At 30.1% G+C, this 24,888-nt stretch overlaps 3 protein-coding genes across 7 annotated transcripts in view; all 3 read right to left on the bottom strand.

The window, feature by feature from the left end:
- The window catches only part of LOC123005048, a 5,502-nt gene extending 3,959 nt beyond the window's left edge, over positions 1 to 1,543 (bottom strand). Inside the window, exon 1 of one of the 2 annotated variants that reach the window (XM_044398647.1) lies at positions 1,390 to 1,543. The gene's annotated coding sequence lies outside the window, so the exon portion shown is untranslated. Of the gene's footprint in view, positions 1 to 255; positions 295 to 1,389 lie in introns of those variants that run through there. The other variant, XM_044398649.1, reaches the window with a different exon arrangement.
- Positions 1,544 to 5,012: 3,469 nt separating this feature from the next.
- LOC123004933 lies at positions 5,013 to 14,797 on the bottom strand. Of its 4 annotated transcripts, XM_044398469.1 has the most exons (5): positions 14,627 to 14,797; positions 8,354 to 8,489; positions 7,387 to 7,458; positions 5,986 to 6,171; positions 5,013 to 5,934 (listed from the first exon to the last, which is right to left on the bottom strand). In XM_044398469.1, the coding sequence occupies exons 1-5, from the start codon at positions 14,647 to 14,649 to the stop codon at positions 5,803 to 5,805; spliced, it is 549 nt and encodes a 182-aa protein (XP_044254404.1). In that variant the 5' UTR covers positions 14,650 to 14,797; the 3' UTR covers positions 5,013 to 5,802. The 4 variants fall into 4 exon arrangements, with proteins under 4 accessions (XP_044254404.1, XP_044254403.1, XP_044254405.1 ...); XM_044398468.1 differs by lacking the exons at positions 5,013 to 5,934; positions 5,986 to 6,171 and adding an exon at positions 6,298 to 7,168 and having other exon boundaries at positions 14,627 to 14,780; XM_044398470.1 differs by lacking the exons at positions 5,013 to 5,934; positions 5,986 to 6,171; positions 14,627 to 14,797 and adding exons at positions 6,298 to 7,168; positions 8,674 to 8,803.
- A 2,079-nt stretch (positions 14,798 to 16,876) lies between these two features.
- On the bottom strand, positions 16,877 to 20,358 carry LOC123005403. Its single transcript, XM_044399132.1, has 10 exons — positions 20,209 to 20,358; positions 19,999 to 20,163; positions 19,454 to 19,519; positions 18,579 to 18,857; positions 18,474 to 18,530; positions 18,363 to 18,425; positions 18,222 to 18,317; positions 18,077 to 18,139; positions 17,762 to 17,905; positions 16,877 to 17,604 (listed from the first exon to the last, which is right to left on the bottom strand). Exons 1-10 carry the CDS (start codon positions 20,296 to 20,298, stop codon positions 17,521 to 17,523), a joined length of 1,107 nt encoding a protein of 368 aa, XP_044255067.1. The 5' UTR covers positions 20,299 to 20,358; the 3' UTR covers positions 16,877 to 17,520.
- Positions 20,359 to 24,888: the final 4,530 nt, after the last annotated feature.

Genomic DNA, 24,888 nt, shown 5'->3' with positions numbered 1-24,888 from the left:
AAAATAATATGTTAAAATTGTTTCATGTAAAGAAACGTATGATTGTTAAAATCAGTGTTGCTCAAATTAAAGTCAGTAATGTTGAATAAAAAAACCCAAATTTTTATTTCATTTATACTGTTTTCCAAATATTAGATAAACGTTGCTTTACAGGAAAAACCTATAACACATTAAAAAAATGTGAAGCAATTCATGCAATTCTAATAAAATTATGGTTTTACTTAAACAAATGATTATTTTCTCTGGAATGCATACCTGAACACGCGTTACAGCTCAAGGATATGTGATACACTTTCAGATCTGCTCTGTGTAAATGAAAAAACTTAACAACACCCTACTCACCTTTTTATTCAAACTTGCAAAGCAACGTTGTGAAATTCACAGGAGCAAAAAAACGAACAAAAGTAAGAGAATTACAATTGTATATCTAACCTTTATACTTAGTTCATTTCTTTTATTGTTCGACCATTTATTATAGTCAACACTTAACTTTCGATTAGTAATAACGGTCATTATCCTTCACAAATTTACAACTATTTTCCAATGATTCATAAATATCTTCATTTATTTTATTGATATTTGTACATCAGGGGTCACTATTGCAATAGCTATCACTAATTATATAATAACTTGAAATTGCAATTATTCTGCGACAATTACTATAACGAAACATTCTTGGGATTATCGGCAAATCCTTGAAACATAAAGCTTTTACAAGTTTTATACAGTAAATTAATCATTCACTAGAAAAGATTGTAAAAACACGTTTTCTAACACGATTGGCCATTTAATAAAATTCTTGTTTTAAAAATTTCGCAAGTGGTAGACGCATAATAATTTACCTTGTTTATATCACTAATAGCGATTACTACTGTGTAGAAAACGGGTTTAACTGGGAGGAAAATTATTATATAAAATGTTTTCCACTATAACCATAATCAATTGTATAGAAAGTTACAGTTTTATTTACATTTATATCGATAGTAATTAGGTGAAGACATGGAAGGACAGTATTTGTATAGTGATTGATGCAGGAAGTCTCTTCAAAATATTAATCAAAGCGTCAAATAATTTAATTATTATTATTATCTAATTTGAATTCGCTCTATGCTTCGAATTAGAGAGAAACTGTTATTACAAAATCAGTTCTTTTTTGATTAACGACATTTATAATTAGCCGTTCACATGCAATTTTGAATGTCCAAAACCGTAAACAATTATGTCACCTCAGCGATGCTTTCTTCCCAAATCAGGTTTAAAAAAACTCCAGTGAATGTAATCAATTTCCAAAAAAAGATGACATACTTGCTTGATTTTAAATTCTTGTTATATAACAGCCTCAAGTGTAATTAGTTTTCGTGTAATTGAAACAAAAAGTGATCCACTTACTGCAGTTTCAAGAACAATCCTTTCTAATCCTCTAGGAAAAACCACACACAAGAACTGATGCTAATACCGGTGTTAGACACCACTTCTCGAGAAGATTGAAACACTATTAACCTTCTTTTCGTAAAAAAAATATCGTTTGTCAAATGAGTCAAGGCTGATTGGCTCACTTTCTTACATAAGACGCTTGGATAGACATAATGGAAGATAAACATTGCTGGGAATGCAGACCATTGGTCAAGAATGAGTGGAAACGGAAAAATCGTTCAAGAGTGGTGGAAATTGCTTGTAATTTAATGCTTGTCGATAGTCTCATGCACTTATCATTTTATTATTGTAAGGGAACTCGACAAAACATCCCATTATTATTTTTACCCAGACTTTCTCAACCAATTACCGACTTTTCTGCACTTGCGTTTAATCTACATGCAAGATCAAGTCATGTCTCAGACAATTTAATAAAATTTGCGAAATGGCGAACGTCAAGGCTTTGTATTAACCTTAAGTGAGGATAATTTGGGTATTTGTATGATGTGCTTGCTTAATTTCGTAATTTTTTATTGCACAGATATTATAATAGAAATGTCGAATATTTTGGGAAGATGCATATGTTAGAACTAGTCTATAGGTTGCTTCTTACGTCATGTCAAATTTTTTCTATTGCAAAAATATATTCACACATCGCTAGCTCTTTAAGTAGGTCATCATATCTTAAATTCGAATTTTAACTGCTGACATAACTATTAACAAATATTTTTGTTTAATGGAAGTATCGGCCTAGTTATTATTTAACTTCAGAAATTTTTGAACTGTTTATTTATGTTTAGCTACCGGCTGCGTTTAGGAAAATTTCACATATTAGATAAATCTTTGATGAAGAACGAAAGTGATGGCGTAAGTGAACTGTTAGTACAAAATTATCAATTCTCTGTAAAAAAATAGAGAAACATTATTGTAAAGTTTTTTTAGAATAATTTTTAACAAGAAATGTTTGCGAAATCTCCTGTAACTATATTCATATAGTGAGTACACTCATTTTTAGTTTTACGTTGTTGTAATTCTTATCTAGTATTTCACTAGAAGAGCATCTGTTTCAAAATATAATTTCATCATTTTTTTGGTTTTTATGCTTTCACAAAACGGATTTATTATCTTCATGCGTGTTCTAGAATGTAATAACTTTGTTTTTTATAGATAAAATCTGAAAATGCACTTTTCGCATAAATTTACATTTGTGATTTTTCTCCTTGTTTACTAATTCTAATTATTATTGTAAGAAAAACAAGTTCTATTCAAATGATGTTAAATCATTTAATCAGTGACGATTTATTTAATCTTTCTCTTTCGTTGTGTATGTTATAAATAATAACAAATTATTAAAATAAATATATCATTAAATAATTAAAACTTGAAACGTACAACACATTATTATAAAAACTTATACAGTGTGGTGTATTAATGTAATAAATTTTTAATCGAAGGATAAAGGATGTTTATTCCAGAGATGTACACAAAACTTTCCTCCCAATAGAGTAGAATAATAATAAAATAAAAAAATGATATATAAAAATCTGTTTCATTTATTTTATTCCCGAGATAAAGTACCAGATTATTTAGTCAAAAACCAAAGAATAAAGCCTCACTTTATTTCCTGTTTTGATAAAAATCAATTTTAATTCAATTGATTATTTAAATCAAACGCAGTATCAAGTGATAAGTGTAATTATTATTTTTGGTTGCTTCTATAACAATTTTAGAAATTATGATTTTTTTAATTAGGAAAATAGTTTCACTTTTGACATGTTTTATTTAATAATTATGTTAGATAAAATAAAACCTGAATTATTTACCTCATATTTCAAATATTAAAAAAAAAAAAACGTTGGTTCGATGTTCACTGGTAGAAATAGTATGGATATGTTTTGTATAGTGGGGAAAAACCAAATTCTTTATTTTTATATAGACATGTTTGCAAATATTAAAAAAGAATACGTTAGTTCCATGTTATGATATAGATATGTTTTGTGTAGTGGGGAGAAACCAAATTCTTTATTTTTATATAGGCAACCAACAATATGTTTTACTTATTTTGAAGAATAAGCAGCAGTTCGCTGTATTTTCTTACAAACCCCTATTTCTCTTTAATTGTTAGAACGTTTAAAAATTAATGTCTCTATAAAGCGTTCTTCAAAATTTAGTATGTTTTTTTCTTTTGTTGTACCAAACCTTAGAATTATTATTATTATTTGATTATATTATGTATTATTTAATGCTCCCCTTTCCTAAAAGTTTTTGGACGACGCGTTAAGTATCGCTGCTTTAGTTTGGAGCACATATTATTATGTTATTATAAAACGAGTCTTTTTTTAAATTTGTCGTCAAAGCTATCCATTAAAGTTCGATTGTGAACGAACCTCCGTATTGACGGAAGTTATTAATCTGACATTTGACATCTCGCCGGGCGTATTAAAAATTGTGGTCCGTTCACAACACACTCATATCACTGCCAACTATAACGTCAAATTTAAATAAGCAGCCGTTATTATTATAATAGCCAACCTTAAACAATGCTTACAACTTTTACAGCAATCCCTCATTAATTCTTTATAGTTTTTCTTAAAGGGTGCGAATATTTCAAAAGCTATTTACTAATCAAAAAACCCGGCCCAATCTTGTAAAAAAAATTATAGTTTTTTTTTGTACAAAACCATTTTTTCTAACACTTTGTAAACATAAGCAAAAAAGCGTAAAACGAGACTCTCTTGGTGCTCCTCTGAGAATTTTCAGTATGTTTACCTTTTAACTAAACCAAATACATTCGTAAAGTTTAAAATTCGATTCTCGACCATGCATTAACTTGTTGATTGACTAGACTATAAAGGCATTTCACGAAACCTGCTATGCGATTAATACGACTAGTTATTTATGGACCAGGGCATTATTAGATGTTTGTGGCCTCCGAGACTAAGTTTGCAAAACCGAGGGCCTTGAGTTCAAAATTCTTGTAAGTTTATGTTTCACCTGAAATTAAAAAAAATCAAATTCAAATATGACAAATTAAAGTATCCGATGAATACACAGTATTTTGAGAAACAAGTAAAGTATCCTGGCAAATAAGTTGGAAAAACCTTAACGACTGTAATTCCTTCATAACAGACCTCAGTCGAAGTCATTATGAATCAATAATAAATAACATGACATTGTTCATAATATAAAATATTACTTCATCTAACGATTAGAATATACAAAGATAAAAAATATATATTTGTTTTTCAGGCACTTGCAGGTTTACGTAATTAAAAAAGTGTAAAAATTGATTTTAAAAAAAATTTGTTTTTGCCCGGCGCATCCACCAAAATTTAAAAACCAAATATATATAAAAAACAATATAACTCGTATTAGTCTGAAAATAAAGTAGTATTATTTTAAACAAATTGTAAAAACAAAATTATGGTTTAAAATTAAAAAAAAACAGTAGCAAAAAATCTGTATTGTTTTTTTTTAGATTTTCGTTTAATTATTATTATCATTTAGACCTATAGAACAAAATACCAAATGTGGCAATAATTTTTAAAATTACAACATCTTGTCCGAATCATCAACACCTAAAAACACAGTTGTTGCATAATAGTAACCACTGCCATGGTATGTAAAATTACACGGTGCGATGATTACTTGTAGGTGAAATCCTTGCATCTGCTTAACAGTTTCCATTTAGGTGACATAAAAGAGTCATCGTGAGAAGTGAAAGCTTATTCTTCTTAATCATGAGAATCGGAAAAATCAATTTTAATAGTTAATCTTCTGTCTCCTTTGTGTATTCTTCCGCATCGCTATTACCTTCCTCATGTAGACTTCCGAACTGTTAAGAATATTCTTTGATTTTTAAATTACATTAAAGAATAATACGAGTACATATTTTTATTATAACTATGTATATAATAATAATAATTCTTAATTAAACACATCTTTGTATCAATAAAAAATAAATAATCCAGAAAATATTACATAAACCGGATATACTTTCTTATAACTGTTCAAATCACCTTTTACAATTTTATAGAAAAACAAATGCACAGTGAAAAAAGAATGCAATACAGGTCAATTTATTAATATAATGAATAATGTAAACGTAACTACATTCAAGTAACCTTCATTTCTTAAATAAACTAACTAGGCAACAAAACTTGAAATTTACATTAAAATACATGTAATAATTACTTGATATTTCAACAACAATTACTTAGACAATTTCAAAATTACATTTATTTTGTTGGGTAATGCACCCAATCGATGAGACATATATCAGTGTCACTGCGAGGCTATTATTATCAACAATATTTACATTTTACAAACTAAAATAACAATGGCATTACTGACTTTTCCATCACAAGTAAAAATAAGCAATAAAACGAATTAACTAGAATTAGGGTCAGAGAAGATGGGTTTATCAGTCGTGGCTTCAATCACAATACCTTTGGCACCGAAAACTTTCCTCAAAAATGGTCTCATCGACTCCAGCAACCGTTGCGCCCTCAAAGCCGAATTCTATAAAATAATTGCGTAAATACGAGTAATTATTTTTAATTATGAGCTCACTATCATGAATTCTCCTACTGTATTTGAGAGGTTTGTAACCAGGGTGTAGGAAGAAGCGAATAGTTCGCCGGGAACGTCAAGAGAGACTTTTTGGTCTTTTTCAAAAATGACAATATCTTCAGTGGTGGTGGGAGCTTTAGGGGTGGTGGTTGTGGTTTGGTCCCAGGCAAAGCCGGTTGACGGTTTCTATAATTTATAAAAAATAACTCATTTCTTTTTAATTTTATTTATTTTTTTGTGTAACAATTTGAGATTTGGTTGAGGTTTGATGAAATAAATAAATTGTCACTTTGTAATTTATTAAAAAACAGTAAAAACACAATGTTTATATTAAATTATTTATTTCAAATATTTATTTACAATAATCTAATACTAATTCAACATATTCACAATAAAATATTTACAACGTAAATCTCAAATTGTTATACGAAAGAGGGATGACATATTGTGAATATAATGATTTTCAATGATTTTTCTACAATGAAAGCGAATCAATAACAAAAAAGACTTAAATAAATTAGAAGGATAGAATTTGAAGAGACAAGAGAAGAGACGAGAGGAAGAAACATCACAAGAAAACAATTTTGTTAACAACATAAAGTAAGTTGCGAAATGGTTTTGAGTATTAAGTTTTATATAAATTAGGACGATTACAACAACCATAACAGGTTTTGATAAGTGAAAGTGAATGAATATCACGAATCGCCCGGAGGGTGGAAAATTTCGGGCCGATTGAGTTACTACAAATAAAGTGACTAGAATAAAGATTGCCACAGATTTACATTTTGCTCGTGTTCAAGGCAAGAGTTATGCTTGTTGTAACAGTGCAATTTGCTCATTAAAGGCCCCATTAAACAGCCCCATATCCCGCCGAAAGGGTGGCACCAGCGTGGACACCAGGATGTGCCACTGGGGCACCTACACCGCCGCCGCCGACAAGAGCCCCGAAATTGAACTTGTTGTGGTGGCCGCTAGACGAGCTGCTGGTGAGTTTGTTGGTCACAGCGGATATGAAAGGACCGGCAGCTTGCAGCTTATCGCCGATAAACCCGGACACGATTCCGGAGAGGGATACCACAGGATCTTTGGGCGGTTCTATACCTTGAGCCTTATTTTTGGCTATGTTGGTATGATCCAAATGGTCGATCCACGCGGTCTTCTGGTCGATGAATGAATTGATTTTCTGTGGATGAATGAAGTGCAAAACGAAACGTGCAAGTGCAAAGAGACATCTTTGAAATATTTCATGGGAGAATGGCATGAAATACTTCACTATTAATCATTTTTTAGAAAAAAGTAGACAATGAAATTTATTAGAAAGTTATTTTTGTTTTTTTAATAAGTTGAATTTTTTTATTTTTATTCTCACCCCTCGTATGGGGCTAAAGGACCACTACTTACGTTAAAGACGAAACCTAAAATAGCGTTCTTAATCCCGAAGGCGGCCTCCACTTTCTTCTTATCTGCGTACCCCTGAAATCGGAATGACAATCACAACACTTGTTCAAAAAAAAACTTGTTATGTAACAAGTGCTGTTTTTGATAGAACAACCTTCAAGGAAAGTTTAGAAAGCGGAGAAATTTTTCTATTATCTATAAACCAGTTGGAAGCATCCAACGCAACTTGGCAAAAAAAATAAACAACTGTGTCAATGTGTGGTCAGTTTGGTAACCCAAAATTGTTTTTTAATGTATTCGCGTATTCACCAATAAGTTACAAAACAAAAGGAAAGCTTCACACAAATTTTAGGAACATTTTTAATGTTGCAAAATCTCAAGATTAACAATAGATTTTTTGTTGGTTGTGTAATAAGAGAATCCACAATTTTGTCTTGCATTTCCGGAATTGCCGGAAGTGGATTTGAGTTGTTTCTAGTAAACGCACTCGAAATTGAATTGTAATTAGTAACTGATATTGCCATTACAATTTGTAAATGTGCATAAATTAGAATTGTTAATTTAAATAAATATTTCAAAATGCAACATTCACTAAAATTTGTGAAACACTTTCGCTGAACAAAAAACAACAAATTTGTTGCATTTTAATGACAAATTACAGGAAATGTAATGGCAGTGCGTCGGTGTGAAATTGCGTGCAGATCATTGTTAGGAGAAGAAAAAATTATACAAAGGCCGTTACTTTCAATTTTCAAGGGAGATTGTAACTTGACCGATAAAAAATTCAAATTATTCATAATTAACAGTTATTTGAATTCATTTAAAGTGACGTAATGTCCAAAATTAGCATCACTTTTACTCTCGACGCTGCCTTATTAGCATAACTTTCTTCTCCGCTGTCATACACTTTTACTTAATTTCTGTAAGACATTTGAGTCGAATTACTTCGGAATGGTAATGTGATACGTACATGTTCGTGTCCATGTGCATATACATCGTGTCCCCCGTTCGCTTGTCTTTTAACAAGTGATCTACTTTCGGCGACGTTACAGAAAGCGACAAGACAGGCCAGTACTGCTAGTGTCCAAACGTGTTGCCTCATTTTGCTGCAACAAAATTACCAAATTGATATACCACACAAGGCAACTCGACCAAATCCTCAAGAAGTATATTGCTGAACCCAAAAAAAAATACACTCATCACAATATACTTCCGAATCACTGGCACTGTTTAAAAATGGCGGCTTAAAATTGAAAAAATGGCGGATGCTACCTAACAAAAATGTCTTACACTGTTTAATGTTGGGACCGAACTAAGTGAGTGAATGTGATAATGTCTTAAAGTTCTTCTTATTTCAAAGCTCATATGTAGGTCGTAAGTGTTCGAGTGTTGGCGCGATTGGTAGCGAATGAAAGTCAACGAGGTCAAGGAGGGTACTCCGACAACCAATAGAAAATTTTCTCGAGTACCCCACCAAATGCACTTGTAGTTCGTCTACCCTATCTGTTGTCAAATTATGGACTTGAACTTGACTGATGGCGAAATTTGAACTGCATGACTGTACACTTCGATACGAAGTTTTTACTTTTGGACAATAGAAATGCGTTAAATCGCCATTTTTCGCCCGACTTCATGGCAATCTTCCTCAAAATTCCTACGATTTTTGCACCATGACCAAACACAATTGCACAATTTTGTGCATTAATTGTGAATTCAAACAAACATTCGTATTTAGAGGCCTTCAACTTTATGAACCTTCAATTTCTCTCTCGCAACATGTTTTTTCTTTCATCTAACATGAGTGCTCTTATTAAAATTCCATCTTCAATATTGCCGAAACAATAAAACAAATAAATTAGAAAAGTGAATGTGGTACAATTAAAATTTTTAATGAGGGAAAGACCAGTTACATCACAAAACATTTGGGAAAAATATTAATTAAATCAAGATTCAGAGTAATTAAATCAAAGTTAGTAAATGACTTAATGTCATCTAATCGCGGTGATTTACTCTTGCCCAATTGTAAGTTTCAATTTGGTCCAATTATTTCATGCCGCAACGAATAATTGAAGTCAGGTGTTAAATTTTCTTTTATAATTTTCACTTTCTTCCACATTAATTGTTATCTCTTGTTGACAAATGCAATAGTACTCTTGCTTGAACTAATAGTAATTAATATTTGAATAATTAGTGCGTATAATTACGCTAAAACGAGTGGAAGAAACCACGTTATGTAACGCCAAAATTTCAGCCGGAAGCAAACAAGCTTTCATTTAGATCTCCGGAATTAATTCGATTTTCATTCGAAACTTCACATATTAAGATTATGTTTCCGGTCCTGTTATTCAACACGTGAACTTTCTTCAATTTTTTCACGGATTCTCCGTTTTGGTTACTCGTGCTTACTAGATCGGAAATGGGTGCTAATTGTGGGTGATTACAAGTTTTAAAAAACCATTAAAATAAGAGCAACAAAATGAAGAATGCGTTGTTACCTAACGCCAAGACAGGCTTTTATAGCCCCGAGACAACAGGAAATTTCCTCGGAGAAAATTTATTGATTATACCGGATGCAGACTTAGATATCGTCCCGTATTCAAGAAAGTGGTGATTCAAGGAGAAAAAAATTGTTTAATCGATTGCAAATGAATTTAAATTGTTAGAACTTGTACTGACGAAAATGGTTGAGGTAATTGACTTGTGGTGTAACTGTGTTAAGGATAATAGTTTGATAAGTTTATTGGGCAATCTATAAAAAAAAGCTCAAATTTAATTAAACGGGTCATTCAATTTCACATATGGACTAATAGTCTAAAACATCAAAGATAATTTGCAAATTGCGAAAGTGTATTGTTGGTTGCCTATAACACTTCAAACAATTGACAAAATTACATCTGAAATTTTGAAATTGGTGGGCAACATTTCCTATTTTTTATTGTTCTTTGTTAATGAAACGAGATAGTTTTATTTATTACAAAATAACCAATGAAAGGGAAAGTCGTATGGGAGAGTTAACCGCAATGGAGTCATCCCGCTCGAATTTTGTTAACAAAAACATTTCGATCTGAATGTAATCCACTTAGCATATTATCTAACAACCACAAAAAGTAATTTATTTTCTTATTTATTCCATCAAATATTATAACTCGTTTAATGTTTTAGTTAATGGTTAATAAATGGGTGTATAAACAGTGTTTTATTGTTATTACCAAATAATAAACAAACAAAAATGATCAAATTACTTTGTATGACCTACCATGATAATAACTAATAAAAAGTTGAATATTGATAAAATTATGATAGTTGCATGAAATAGCTTAATACAGCTATTAGCAAATTACTGTGTAATTATAAAATTATACTGCACGCAAAAACTACTTGCAGCTGCTAAAATTATACACAACATTTAAGCGTTTTTAAAGTTTTGATTTAGGTAAATATTTGCTCAGTTGAAGCTCGAAAAATTGTGAAAGAAATGTCGGCACATATTTGTTAAATGATTTATTAATTTAATTAAATGCCAATCACTTACTAACTAACCAGAAAGGTATTTCTGTCGACCGTTTAACAGACAGAAAAATGTTAGGTAGAGCCCAAAAAGAAAAATTTGTTTCAGGTGTATCGCGTGTGGTAGATATTGATTTAAAAAGTATTTTTTCTATTTTTCATGAATTCAATATCTTGTTGAAAAATTTCAACAGTTGTTTGTAATTAATAACGTTTGAGCAAAATTGTTGACACATTTCATTACAGACTGTGATAATATAATAATAAGCGTGGATTTAAAATTAGCTTCGGATTAATTTAAGCCTTCCCACGTCAATTGAATTACCCAGCGACCCCTTGCAATAACATTACGCATTTGTATCCGTTGCATAAAATAATCGTTGCAAATCATTCATAATCTATAATAATAGTGCATTACATAGAATTGCACCGTGATTGTGTTGGTAAATGTAGCAAAGCGCCGACTGGTTAACGTTATTTACATAAGAAATTATATTATAACTGAAATAGTTAATTATTTGAATAATTACGAGTCTTTTATGTCTTTCGCGTACCAAGGCCAGATCATATTGAGAAAGCCAGTCTAGTGGTAAATTTAATCTGAAAGTGTCTATACGCCATTATTAATTAATATTTGAAAAAATCATTCAACATTTACTTTAACTGAATACGAAATAACCCGATACATTTACCACCAACAAGGCTGCGGTACCCTTTACTTCTTTGCTAATATTTTTCTTGGTAAAACGTAATTTTATTATTGCTTTAGGACGTCCGACAGTGAAAGTTTTGAAATGCATCTCGGAAAAATAACTGAGTCACTATGGCCTTTCCAAAAGTGTTGAATAATCTTCCAGTGTTACAAATTCTCTTGTGTGTATCACTCGAAATTGGAAGAGATTTTACTTTTACTTAGCAGCAAGAAAGTGATTCAATGTGAATCCCGGCTGACCTTTGAGATCACGGCTTTGAATGCCAATAACCCACCAGAAATGGTAGACCAGTGCGAGACAAGTATTATTGCAAAATTTTTAATTCGATCACTCAATTTGAGTCCTTTCAGTTAGATAAGGAAAATTGTAACACTTGTGGTTAACACACATCTTGATTTCCACACAATAAAGGAATTACACTTGTATTTAGTATTTACTTTCTAATCATATTCTAAAAAAGGAACCACCAAATTTTCCATCTGTATTGATGAAAGTAATTTCGAGAGAATGATCTAATAAATTATGAAAGTAACACGATTACGCATCATTCTCACAAAACAATGCTTTCGTTACTATTTAATATTTTTGCACAATTGCTATACTAAAAATTTTCATCTCTTTTGTGTTCATCTTTGCACACTTTCTATTTCATCTTTGCAAAATTGCGAAATGAAACCGAAATAATTATCACGTAATGTAATAACGTCTTATTTATTCGTTATTTTTCTGCTATCATAACCAAGTACTTAGTTTCTCCTAAATGTAAAATGACACGACGTTGTGTAAAACTGGTACAAGTAGGTACTTTATCAGTCAACTGTCTCGGAAGTTGATTGTAATTGGAGTAAAATTTTGTATTTGTCCATTATTTGTAAACAGTTGGGCAGGTGGTTTATTTTTGAAAGTACATCATTAAGTGAATTGTAAATTTCAAGACAATTTTCGGTTGCCATCTGGTTTAACATATGTCAGAAAAAGTCAATGTTCTCACAACTACTCACTCACTTAATCGTGGCTTATCACCTGCACCATAAATAAAAATAGTAATAAAAATATTTTTTTTTTATAAAATGACAAGTAATAGAGAAATTAAACATTAATACCTTTTCGTTTTCTGTTTAAATTTTGTGTTTCTTTTTCTTTATAAAACAAAAAAAAATAGTTCAAACTACATACAGGTGTGTCAGAATTCGCGCCCCAGAGAAAAATTTCAAGTAAGATAAGATACCAGGAACATGGAAAAAATGTTTAAAAAATTCTATGTCAAAATTTTTTATTTCGGATACAGCTTCCTTGTTTCCTCTTTGGAAAAAAATTGGAAAATTATTTTTACAGCAAAGTGCAAAATTTAAACTCTCTTAACTCCGAAATTTTCATACATAGAATTTTTTCGACCTTCTTTCCATGTTCCTGGTATCCCTGGGGCGTAAGTTCTGGTGCATTATGTATACACGGTGAATAAAAAATATGAACCCAAGCGTTTTTTTTTGTAAACTAACCATTTTACAAAAAAAATTAGTGTAGCGTAAAGTACAATTAAAATGTGATCGTTTATTAAGAATAACATTTTTCAAAATTCTTTTAAGTTTTTTTTTAATTTTTTTAATGGCAACCTACTACATTTTTTTAATTAAAAACTATGATCTAGAAATAACTTCTAATTAAATAAAAGTCTTTTTAATTAATAAATTTATTCTAAATTTGTGTACTCTTTGTACTAACTATTCATAAAAAGCTTGTTTCTTAGTAAACAACAACGCATTGTATTAGTCAATAATTTTACTTTAAAAAGTTAAAAATAGCTTTATAAAATACATTTAAAAAAAACTGCAAATTAAAGATGAATTAACTTGTCTTTTACTTTGCATTGACAAACGTCGTATTAATCTAATCGGGAACTGAAATTTGATTGCAATTAGAGGTTTTGCAAATCGACCCTCAAAGTTATTTTTTAAGTAATTTTAATCTGAGGAAGCTATAAAAGCTTCCTCAAACTAAATGAATGCATCTACTTAAACTTACTTGACCAGGAAGCTTTTTGACAAGAGAAATTTTATTGGTGTTAATTGTGTTACAAAAATATGTAAAAATACTTGTAATTTAAGACGTAACATAAGCAGGTGAATGAAATTCAAAACGACACAAAATTTAACTTTGGTTTTTATGAATAAACACTTTCACTCTTTGAAAGTGCATATTTAGAGCTATCCAAATGATTAATTAATTTTTTGAGTAACTGTTAATTTTGTGTTTCACAGACAAAAAATGTTATTAAATCATTAAACATTTTTATTCCACATTCGTTATGTAGAAAGTTACTAAACTAAGGCGCATCTTATTTGCATTCTTAAAACTTTATTTAATTTTAATTAAATTACACATTCAAAATTATTTTTTGTGGCGATACCTATTACATAATAAGCTAACCTTGTTTTAGTATTTTTTATCGATTATTGTGTTAATCAGAAAAATCTTGACCTAGAATTTTAGCCACAAATCTACCCTAAATGTTACAAAATTATTTATTTTTTTACAACTTATTTTGAATTAATAAAAAATACTTTATTACAAAAATACCTATCTTGATAAAAATCTAATTAATTTATCTGTTCATCTGTTATTATATGGAAGTTGCAAAATAATTGCCTTGGTCTAAATATCTACTTTTGACAATGCTTCAAACTTCAATTTAGTGTTAACACAATGTAGGTTTACTTTATTACCTATTTTAAATGCCATATTAGAACAACGTAGGCATCATTTGGTTTGGAAATCGCTAATGAATTACTATTGCAAAAGTTTTGTGTTACTATTAGTCACTTGAAAATCCGCGTTGTAAAAGTTTCCCAATTTTTTTGAAACGCGAGCAGAAACCGGGACCTAATAATTTTTGGTGAACGTTAATCCAGACCAGAACAATAATAATTGCTAACATTCTCCACACCAGGAGAAAAAAACGTGAATAATAAATAATTCGTCCAGTTGCATAAGTGAATGTCAGAGAGAACCAGACCACTACTTACATGATTCCAGTTTCCTGAATCATAGCACCTCCAATTCACTATTTCACCACCACTTAACGGCCAATTTTCTTATTTTATTAACAAATTTATGGCTCTTAAAAGAAATAAGCATCACACACGCGTTAGAATTGTTGCTACAAGTTGATTCCCCACTGTTATGGTTAACTACTCTCTCTTGTACACTCAATGTCGTTCGTACATCGTTGGAATTGTTGGAACTTTCTTTGATTGTTCGTGCAATTTTGTTTCGGTCATTGCACGCAAAATAATTTCAAGCATCAAGTTACTAAAATCTCTACTCAAATTACCAGAATTTCCAAAACTTGTAATTTTTTGTAATCTTCTAAATTAATTACTACAATTAATGTGTGATAGCCACATAACGTTAAATTTTATGGGTGTGAAAGTTGAGTGTTTTGTATAGAATGTGCTTGTAATTATTTTTGGCGTCCCATAAATCTTAATACAATCAGATTAAAGCTGTTATTTTTATTTAATATATGCAATTTTGACACAATTACAATAATTGAGCGGTTACTTATTTTAGCAAGGCGAAATTTTAAGGCGGAAGTAATTTAGACTAAGTTTTTGTCGGATTTAAACAACTGAGATAAACAATTATGTAACAGAGGAATAACATTCCGGTCGAGTCGGAAGGAAATCGAAGCACGCGTAGAGTTACTTAAACTGGTAAATAAATTAAGTTATTTTTCTTAATTACTCATTTCATAGAGTGTGAAACAAGTAAATAGCGTTTTCACTAAATAAATTTTACTCTGCAGCACCTGCATCCTTATTGCCTCTACTGATTGCTACTGAAGCTAAAAGACTATTTTTTCGTACAAATATTCGAAAAATATCTTCCAACGAGAAAACTACGCATTTCCTTTGTTTTTATAATTTTTTTTTTCTTTTAACTATAAGACTGAACAAAGCAGAGGGAACAAGGAAGTCATTTTTCTGCTACTTTTATTTCAAAAAACACTACATAATGCCTTCAACCGGCTATTAAAAAAGCATTTACACCGCGTACATAGTATTTTTCCTAATTATCCGTTCCGCACATCAATTACTTCACTTGTTATTAGGCACTGTGTAACTGAATATAAAAAGTCAATTGTACGTTTTTACTTTCAGCTTAGTATAATGTAAAATTTTACAGCATCTTCTTATTCAAGATGTAAAGCACATAAAAAGCTATAAATTACATTTATTTTTTTTGACATAAAATATGTATCAAAAATTGATAACAGAAAGAAAATTTTTTGTTGCATATCACAATTTATTGTTAAATTGATACTTTGCAAAATTTATTACAACTGATTAAAATCTTAAAGGAAATTTTAGTCAAATGTCTCCTTGAATTGCGTAATGTAGATTGTTTTATAACAAATATTCTCTTTAATTTAATACCTAAAATAATTACTAAAATTCCAGAATATTTTTTCATATTTAATAAATATACAGGATATCCTGAAAAAAACCTCGAAAGATTTCATAGAATAGTACCCTACATCAAAATAAAAAAAAATAGTGTGGCAAGTGAAACTTATTTAATTTTTTTATTTTATTTTATTTTATTTTGCCATATGGCCTTGACGCCTTTCAGTTTGCTCCTACTCCGCGGCCGGCTGTAATGCGACATGCGATAGATGGACGAAAATTTTTGAGGCGATGTAATAAAAGTTCACTTTAATTGCTATAAACCTGTGTCCAAATATTTTCTGAGGGATCTAGAGCCCCCCAAAAATGACGGATAGATGGCCTTTTTCTCAATTATCTAAGTAATCGGTGACAAAAGTTTGCATCTGGAATAATTTTTTGGCGTTGAATCTGATGTTGGTGATATCAAAAATTGTATACACTAATTAGGAGGGCGAAGGAACTGGAGTCAATATATTAATTTTTTATTAAATTTTTTTCAAAAAATGTCTTGTATAATTTTTGCACGTCGCACCAGAAGTAAGACTCTTCATATAAGGTCGAATTATTGCTGTAACTCCCCATTTCTGGGGCCCATAGAAAATTTTTTCCCTTGAAATCTTTCAACTTTTTTGCTTTTTGTTAAATGTATTTATTTCTTTAGCAAGTGTTATTTTCCGATTTATACAAAGAAAGTGTTACATTGATACAAGAGAAATAAAGATAAAAACAATGTTCATTTACGGACGATTGAATGAGAATAATTTACTTTTTACTAAAAAAATTTTTTTATTTATAAAACAAACCTCAATTCATTAATAATTTTCAAGAGACAACAATAGCTGCTGCTACTACTACTACTATAAGAAGCAATACATTAATCAAACTTGAAATTATTCTTTAAAAAATAAATAACTACCTACGCTTGATGGTCGTATATATTGTAACTATAATTATTAACATTGTTTTAAATAACTATCTATTATTGTAAAAGTTATGACATTTGACGCTTTTGTACCATACCATAACATTTTAATTTAGTAGTCGCCATGCAAATTTAGTTATTGCACAATTTTAAATCAATAAAGAAGGATATAATCAAAACATATTTGTTTTTAATTTCATTATCTAGAAACCGTTGTAATATTTATAATAAGTCCTAAAATGCTACAATTACGCTTTAATTATTTATTATGAATTAATGCATGCCAGTTGGAAACGTTGGTATGTTTATAATAAATGGTTTAAATTAAACTTAAATTACGCCTAACAATATTTCATTCAACACGGGGTTTATAATTGACTTATTTAAAATATATGTCTCACATGTACTGAGTTTTAGATGTAAAATATAGTTTTATAATCCATATTCTTGATTAAATGAAAATACCTCAACATCAATCAATAAAATAAAAAAATGATTTATTGCACATAGAGATAATTTATTAAAAAATACAGTCCTATACCTATGTCTAATGCGCCGCCGACGACGACGAAAAGACTGACGTAATCATCGAAAAAATCGCCTTGAAAAGTGAAAACTTGGAGCCGCCACCCTGTAAAAAGTGCTTGTGTAATAATCGATCATTGTATGATGATGAATAATTTTTTTAATATCAGGTTAAACGAACGTTCAATTAACAAAACTGTGCCAATTAAAATAGAGTCATTAAGCTTTCACTAAATTGTTACTAAATTTAGTTAAAAAATTACCCCGCCGTTGGCGTTATTGCCTCCGCTACTTCCAGCACTGAAACTACCACTACTTCCGGCAATTGAAGAAAGAAGGCCCCCCAGAAAGCCCCCTGAGTCCAAAGAAGGTTGAGGTTTCTCGGTCTGGCCCTCCTCAGTGGGTGCCTGAAATCAAATTTTTTCCTCTTCCTGTTTCACTTTAAAATAACAGAAAAGACAGAGAGAAGCTATTTACAGCAAGATTTTTACACTAATTTAATTGCAATTGCTCAATCACTTCTTGTGCATCATTTTAATTGGGCAACTTTCCACACTTGTGGTTAAAAAAGGCATTACCGGTCCACTCAAGGCTGGTAAAATTCCTGTTAGAAGGTTTCCAACGAAAATCCCAGATCCTTTCTAAAAGAACACTAATTAGTAAGTAAGTGGAACAATTGTTACACAAATTTGTAATTCAATAACATAATTGAGGTTAAAATACCGCTCCTGGAGGTTGGGCGACTCCTTTAATAAAAGCTCCGAGTAAACCTCCTAAAAAAGCACCAAAATCGGAACCGCCTCCTTCCTCACCTCCTCCCTAAAAAAATATATCACCCACTCATTCCAAACCGACGATTCTTACCCCAAAAAAGCTCATCAAAAGCTCTGTCAAGCCGTTGAAATCATAAGTACCATCGGGGTTTTGCTGTAATTTTTCTTCTAATTAATTTGAAATTAAAAATGTGGTACTTACAGTACTGAGACTTCCCAACAAGCCGGTTATTGCCTCAACGTCGACACTACCGTCGGGCTAAGAAGGTCACCATAATTATAAGTAAATCATTTATTTTATTCTTACTCTACTCAATCCACTCAAAAATGCTGAAAGTAAGCCAGTGATCATATTCTCATCTTCTTCTTCTTCATCGCTCTCTTGACTTTCTTTCTCTTTATCGTTATTTTTGTCTTTATCGACTTCAACGTCATCCTCGTCGTCTTGCCTTATTGTTCTATTCGTGTTGTCGTCAATATTTTCCAGAAAAACTGGATCTAACTGATCAAAAACTTTTGTTGTAATTTCTATTTCTGTTGTAGCATCATATGGTACTGTTGTAGTCTCTTGTTCCGTCGTAGTTTCCTGTTATAGATGATAAAAATCGGAAATATTTACATGATAGAAGAGTTAACTTTCTAATAGATATTGGTTTTATTGACACAAGAAAGAAATGATAAACATTATAAAATTACGTAAGTTAAAGTGTGTCAAAGACACCTCCCTTTTTATTTATTACAATAGAAGAAATTTACATTTTATCAAAAAACCACCATCTGTACAAATAATCGTAAGATTCTTTTAAGACCTTTGACCTCGTTTTTGGAGTTTCTATGACATTTAAATGATTCATAAATTAGAATATTATTTCAAGCAGAACTCGCTCTTTCAATTTTTTATTTCAAATCTCTTATTACAGTAATAAGCTTAAGTATTGCAGTGCCGTGTGAATAATAAGTCCTTCACAAAGTACGTTTACTTAGTACTATGACAAAATAAAAATTGTGATTGTTGTGAATGGAACAAATAAAAAGTACTTTTCCAATTTGCAATTGATTGATTTATGTAAAAATTTTTTGTCGATAATAACTGCTTGTGAAACAGGATATACAGTTAGAAAAATTAATTGAAACGCTTAAAAAAATCTTACGAAATTACTTTTGACCAGTACCACTACTTACAGGGTGTAAAGTTGATATTATCATATTCCCAACATCTTTTATCAAGTCCATTCCAGCAGTTGCACCCTAAAGAATTGTTAACCAGTATTACTAGTATTATCATCAAATTTTCTTCAAATTATCATGTATTGCGGTAACAATATATTACTATTCAATTTTAAATTTTAACTTTGAAGACTTGTTCCTGGCAATCTAATGTTTACTAGATGTTGGTTTATAAAAAATTAATTAAATTATGTTTAATTGAATGTTGCACATTTCCTTTCCAATAAAAGAAAAATAACAAATCATGCTTGAAACATAATTTTAATCAAAGTCCTGCAAAAAACTTACAACAATTGGTTAACTAATGAATGAGGAAATTTACAATTAATTCATCCAGGCCAACATTCCTTGTTACTGTAAATTCTTGAACATAAGAAACTTATTAAGTTATTAACGTAATCTTTGATTTATTTAAAGGAATGCAGTAATAAAATTATTGTTGTAGTAAAATAATAGATAAAAGTTTTGTTGATATAAAAGCTAGAAAAACCCCAACTTACGTCTTTGACAAAGTCCATTACACTGCCCAAACTTTTAGCATCTTCCTTTACTTTGGTTTTGAATTCGATTACATTCGTTAATTCATCACTGCCGGTGTTACCCCCAAACGTAGAATAATGAAATTTGGGAAAATCTCCAACTTTCGGTAAATAATTATCAAGTTTCTAAAATAATTACTTGAACGTGAGTAACATAAGAGTTTTGGTTACCTCAAATTCATTTTCTGCAGCTTTTTGCACCACATTTATAGGAACACCACTTGCAGCAATGATTAAAAAAATAATTAAAATTAAAGACATCACAGCCACTAAACCCGAACTACTAATGAACCATAAATGTAATGTTAAAATAACTGTGCACAAAACTTGTTTAAAACAAAACTGTTCTTTTGGTGCTGTGTGTTTGGTGAAGAGTACTTGAAAACTGTCATATCGGTAAATCAAAAAGAGAGTTTTTTTGCAATAATGTTAAATGATATGAACGTCTTTATTATTACCCGTTTCCAGTCTTTAGCAACAAATACTTATTGAAACATGTGGATTCCATGCAAACAATCATTATTTGCAAATGTCTTTCCATACAATAGCAGTGACTTATTGTACTGGATTGATGGATGCGTGTACGACAATAATATGTAATTTTTGGGTTTAATTATTTTATAGAATATGAAAGTGATGTAATTCGTCTATAAACCGTAATTGTAATTGTAACTTGTAATTTTTTAAAGTAATGAACTATACGCATATAAAACTATAAACATACATAACGTTGTAAAACAAATTTAGTTTCAAAGAGCTGCTTCATTGAATGCGTCGCAATTTATCATCAAGTGGTGAAGAAATCTAATTTAGAATATCCTGTTGAAGAGCGAAGATCTGGTTCATCAATATTAAGTATTTCTCAAACTCTCATTTATTTACATTTTTAGTAAATACCAACTTTTGCAATTTGGCAATCAAACATGGCAAAAAACAACACAACAAACATAAAATTATTTGCCGCTATATTAAATTTTATGTGAATTGAAAGGATAAGGTTAGTATTGAAAAGATAACTTAATTGCTAGCTTACATTTTGTTAATTTAGACCAGGAGGAAGAGAGTGGAATTTGACGTAATAAATCTGAAGAGATTGGCGGTTTTTCACGACTCTAATAAATACAATGTAAAAAGAAATAAAATTACTGACCACAAAAATGCCCGAAGATGTTGTGATATTATCCCTTCATTTCAAGAATTAATACTTTCTACAAAAAAGAAATTAGAATTTTATCTTAATTCTCTCTTTATTAAAAAAAATAATTAGATATATTAAGTATTTATAACTCTGAGGATAAAATTTGAAGCAGTAACAAATGGCGCACACAAACTATTACATCATAGGCGATATTTTTTTCAATTTTTTCTTATAACACTAATTAAAATATGTATCTGCATCCTATGTAATTTTGTTCAATAAATCTAAAAATGATCACTAAAATTCTCCATCATCTAAGGTTTTTTTGTTTTCATATTTAAAGGCTGGTCGAAGTAATCAATCATATTCACGATATAGACTGAACTAAAAAAATGTATTAAATTTTAAAATGTATTTTTAATTTTAAACTACACAAAATAAAACACTAAATAAGAAATTAAACACAAATTTAACGAAAAAATATTTTCAAGAATTTTGTTTTTGTCTTTTATGACGAGTAAAGTCTTCTTTTTGCAGAAACCTGTAGAAGTCCCCCATCATTGTCGAATCCCACATAGGTATACCTTGATACCTTTTTCCCATGGTACTGATATCTTGATGAAAAAATTTCAAGCAGTTACATAATTCTTAGGTATTTAGTTTTTGCACAAAAACCTCATTAAACGGAAAATAAATTGATTATAAAAGATTATAAAAGATTAAATTTAAATTTATTTCCCATAATAATGCTCTAGGTTAACATTTATCCAAAAAATATATTTTAATTAAAACTGTGACATGATGGAGGTTTTTTATTTTTACCATTGCACGTCAAATTGTGTGTTTAAGACTGGTACCAAAAATTATTAATAGAAAAATAATGTCGCTTAGTAATTTAGAATAACAAGAACTAGACAAAGATCAATTTATTTCAATATTCTTTCCAAGTAAATAAAAGGAAATAACAAATTATCGAGCTATTAGGTACATTTATTAAAACGTAATGACAAATAAAACGTGTATTTTACCTAAAAATGAAAAGTAAAATATTATGATAGCCATTGTTGCCATAAATTTCATATTCTAGAAAACCATTTTGTGCATTCATAGAATCATGTTATAGAATTCTTCAGGAAAGTCGTTAATGAGCTTTCAAAAACTTACAAAATAAACAAAATATTTATAAAAAAGTTTTAAAACTACCTACAACACATTTTTTTTTAGAAAAAGTGATACAAATTAATAAAAGTGACCAACCATTTGTGTAACTGCGTTATGTAATATTTAAGAGAGTGAGATTACTAATGACGAAAAGATTTGATAAAAATATTTGTCACTTTATATTTTATACACATTCGTAAATATCACAAAAAGCTTCTTCTTTAGCTTATGCGACGCAAAAAATTAAAAACACTTAAATTCATGCCCAAATCATAAAAATGCAAATTCTACGCCAGAAACCCAAAAATATTAAAATTAATTTGTTTATAGTTCACTGTTTATAACAAGCCATAAATTTAGCAATTATGGTGAATGCGCATTGTTATTCCGACAATACTCAAGTAATGAAATAAATTTTTTGTTAATTCAACATCTATTATATACTGCGTTTTGCAAAAAATGTAGTTTTAGTTAAACATTAAATTTTCGTCATTAACTTTACCGCCACTTACACGTTATCTTTATTTTAATAAAGGTTAATTATACCTAGTAGGTGCCAGTTTTGTAACTAACAAGGTCTTTGTTAAATTAAACTGTAACTTTTCAAAAAGTTCTATTTTGTAATTTCTTATTTTATATCGAATTTAATCATCTCTTCTAACAATTTTTAAGCGATTAGAAAGTCAGTAAAAACTCAAATCATTCAAAATTAGATAAGATCGACAATAGTTGCAATCACTACCAATTTTGCATCAGGAAGTGTGTGGGTTTTCGGTCTGTCTGAGTCAAGAAATCTTTAAATATTGACTCATAAATCATTTTCTCTGGCTAATATATCAGTTTCGTCCATCACAAGTTCACGATTTCTTCCAATTGACACGACCTCCGCTCCGTGATCTCGTTTAAATCACTTCCAACACAATTTTTTACTACAATTCAGCCTGCGTGACAAAATTTGCAAGGCCAGCATGAAAATGCATCGATAGGAATTGTTTTGCGGTTTGTGTTTTTTCCTTGCAGTTTCAGATCAATAAGCACAAGCAGTTTTTTGCATCGTGCAACTCCCACAACGTTAACCTTTACATGATACAGTTACAACAATTGATCGTGCAACTTATTTGTTTAACAATTATTCATATTTTATTATTAAATCATAATTTAGTACTTTCAGCGCGACCAAGGTAAGCCGGTAAGGTGGATTTTTCTGCGTAAATGTCCCAGATCTGCGTACATAATAAGAATAAGCATATTTCGTAAGTTTGATTATTTTTCTTTATGGTAATTTAGAAAGCAAATGTAATTAAATTTTCAAACGGTGTTGAAGCTGATGGGCGATAACCGTGAATTACCAGCTTTTATATTCTTGTAGTGTAGTATAGGCAGCCTGCCAAACACTCGAGCTTTCACGTTGTCAACTTCTTCGGTTTATCATTCATTTGATTACGCAATGACTTCGGAAAACTACATCCTTGATCCCATACGAAGTAATTAATTGCGCTGTCGCAAAGCACCTGAATTACCCAATTTTGATTATTTTTGCACTTTGCGACAATAGAGAAAATTTCATTACAATACTTGTTATCGAAAAAATTACAACCTGACCTAAAACCCAACAAAAAAATGCACCGAAAATTTCTCCACAAAATTTTGACAGCAACTTTCTTCCACAACTGACACATGCAGATTAACTCGAAGCATGTTACACATACTTTTTCTCTTAATTGTTGGCGTAGATAATAACAACTTAATTTCTAGCTACGTGACAAATGACTTTGGAGTTTCTCGTTATTGTGACATTTTGATATATCTTCGTGTGTGTCTATTCTGGTTTTATCGCTATTAAATTTTTTTATTGAGCATAACAACAAACCACAACTTTTTTTAAAACAATCGAACCTGAAAGTGCATGCAAATGCATATAAAGTACTAAATTATGAACCAATCTCTGAATTTTACGCAAGGCTCAATGGCGTAAATGCAGCCTTAATTTTGCTAATAAGCGTTAACCAATTTATTATTTTCTAACTGTGATTTTTAAACGTTGCTTAATAAATTAATAGATATACGTAAAAATACGGGTTTAAAGCAATTGCACAATCACACAAACAAGTAATTTCGACTTTATTGAACTCCTATTTTTTTTTTGTAAAAGAAATGTAAATATTTTTAAAATGTTTTCTTGTCAAACTCTGTGAGTTTAGTGATGTGGAAATTATGATTTGTTTGACTACATTCAAACCACTAATAAAATATGATCATTTTTACTTTCTTCTAATTTGTATAATTTGATTTTTTTAAATTACATATCTGTGTTACATAAAATTGCGACCACATTAAAAAAGAATCCCACAGCAACATTCACGGAACTGTCCAATTTTCTTATGAGAATTCCAAATGATTTTTATCAATTTTTGGTCTATTTAAATGATGCAATAATATTTGAATGCATTCTTTAAATTAAAATGAACAATTGGCATTACATGACTTTTATTTGGATAAGGAACAATTGTGAAAATGTGTCCGTCGTGGCAAAATATATGTAACATGTCCTT

Source organism: Tribolium madens, unplaced genomic scaffold (genome assembly GCF_015345945.1).
Source record: "Tribolium madens isolate multiple individuals breed KSU strain unplaced genomic scaffold, Tmad_KSU_1.1 Scaffold_20;HRSCAF=117;Tcas5.2_LG4, whole genome shotgun sequence".
In the NCBI taxonomy this organism is placed as follows: Eukaryota; Metazoa; Arthropoda; class Insecta; order Coleoptera; family Tenebrionidae; genus Tribolium; species Tribolium madens.
Note: the sequence above shows the minus strand (reverse complement) of the source record. Positions and strands in the feature narration are given on the sequence as shown.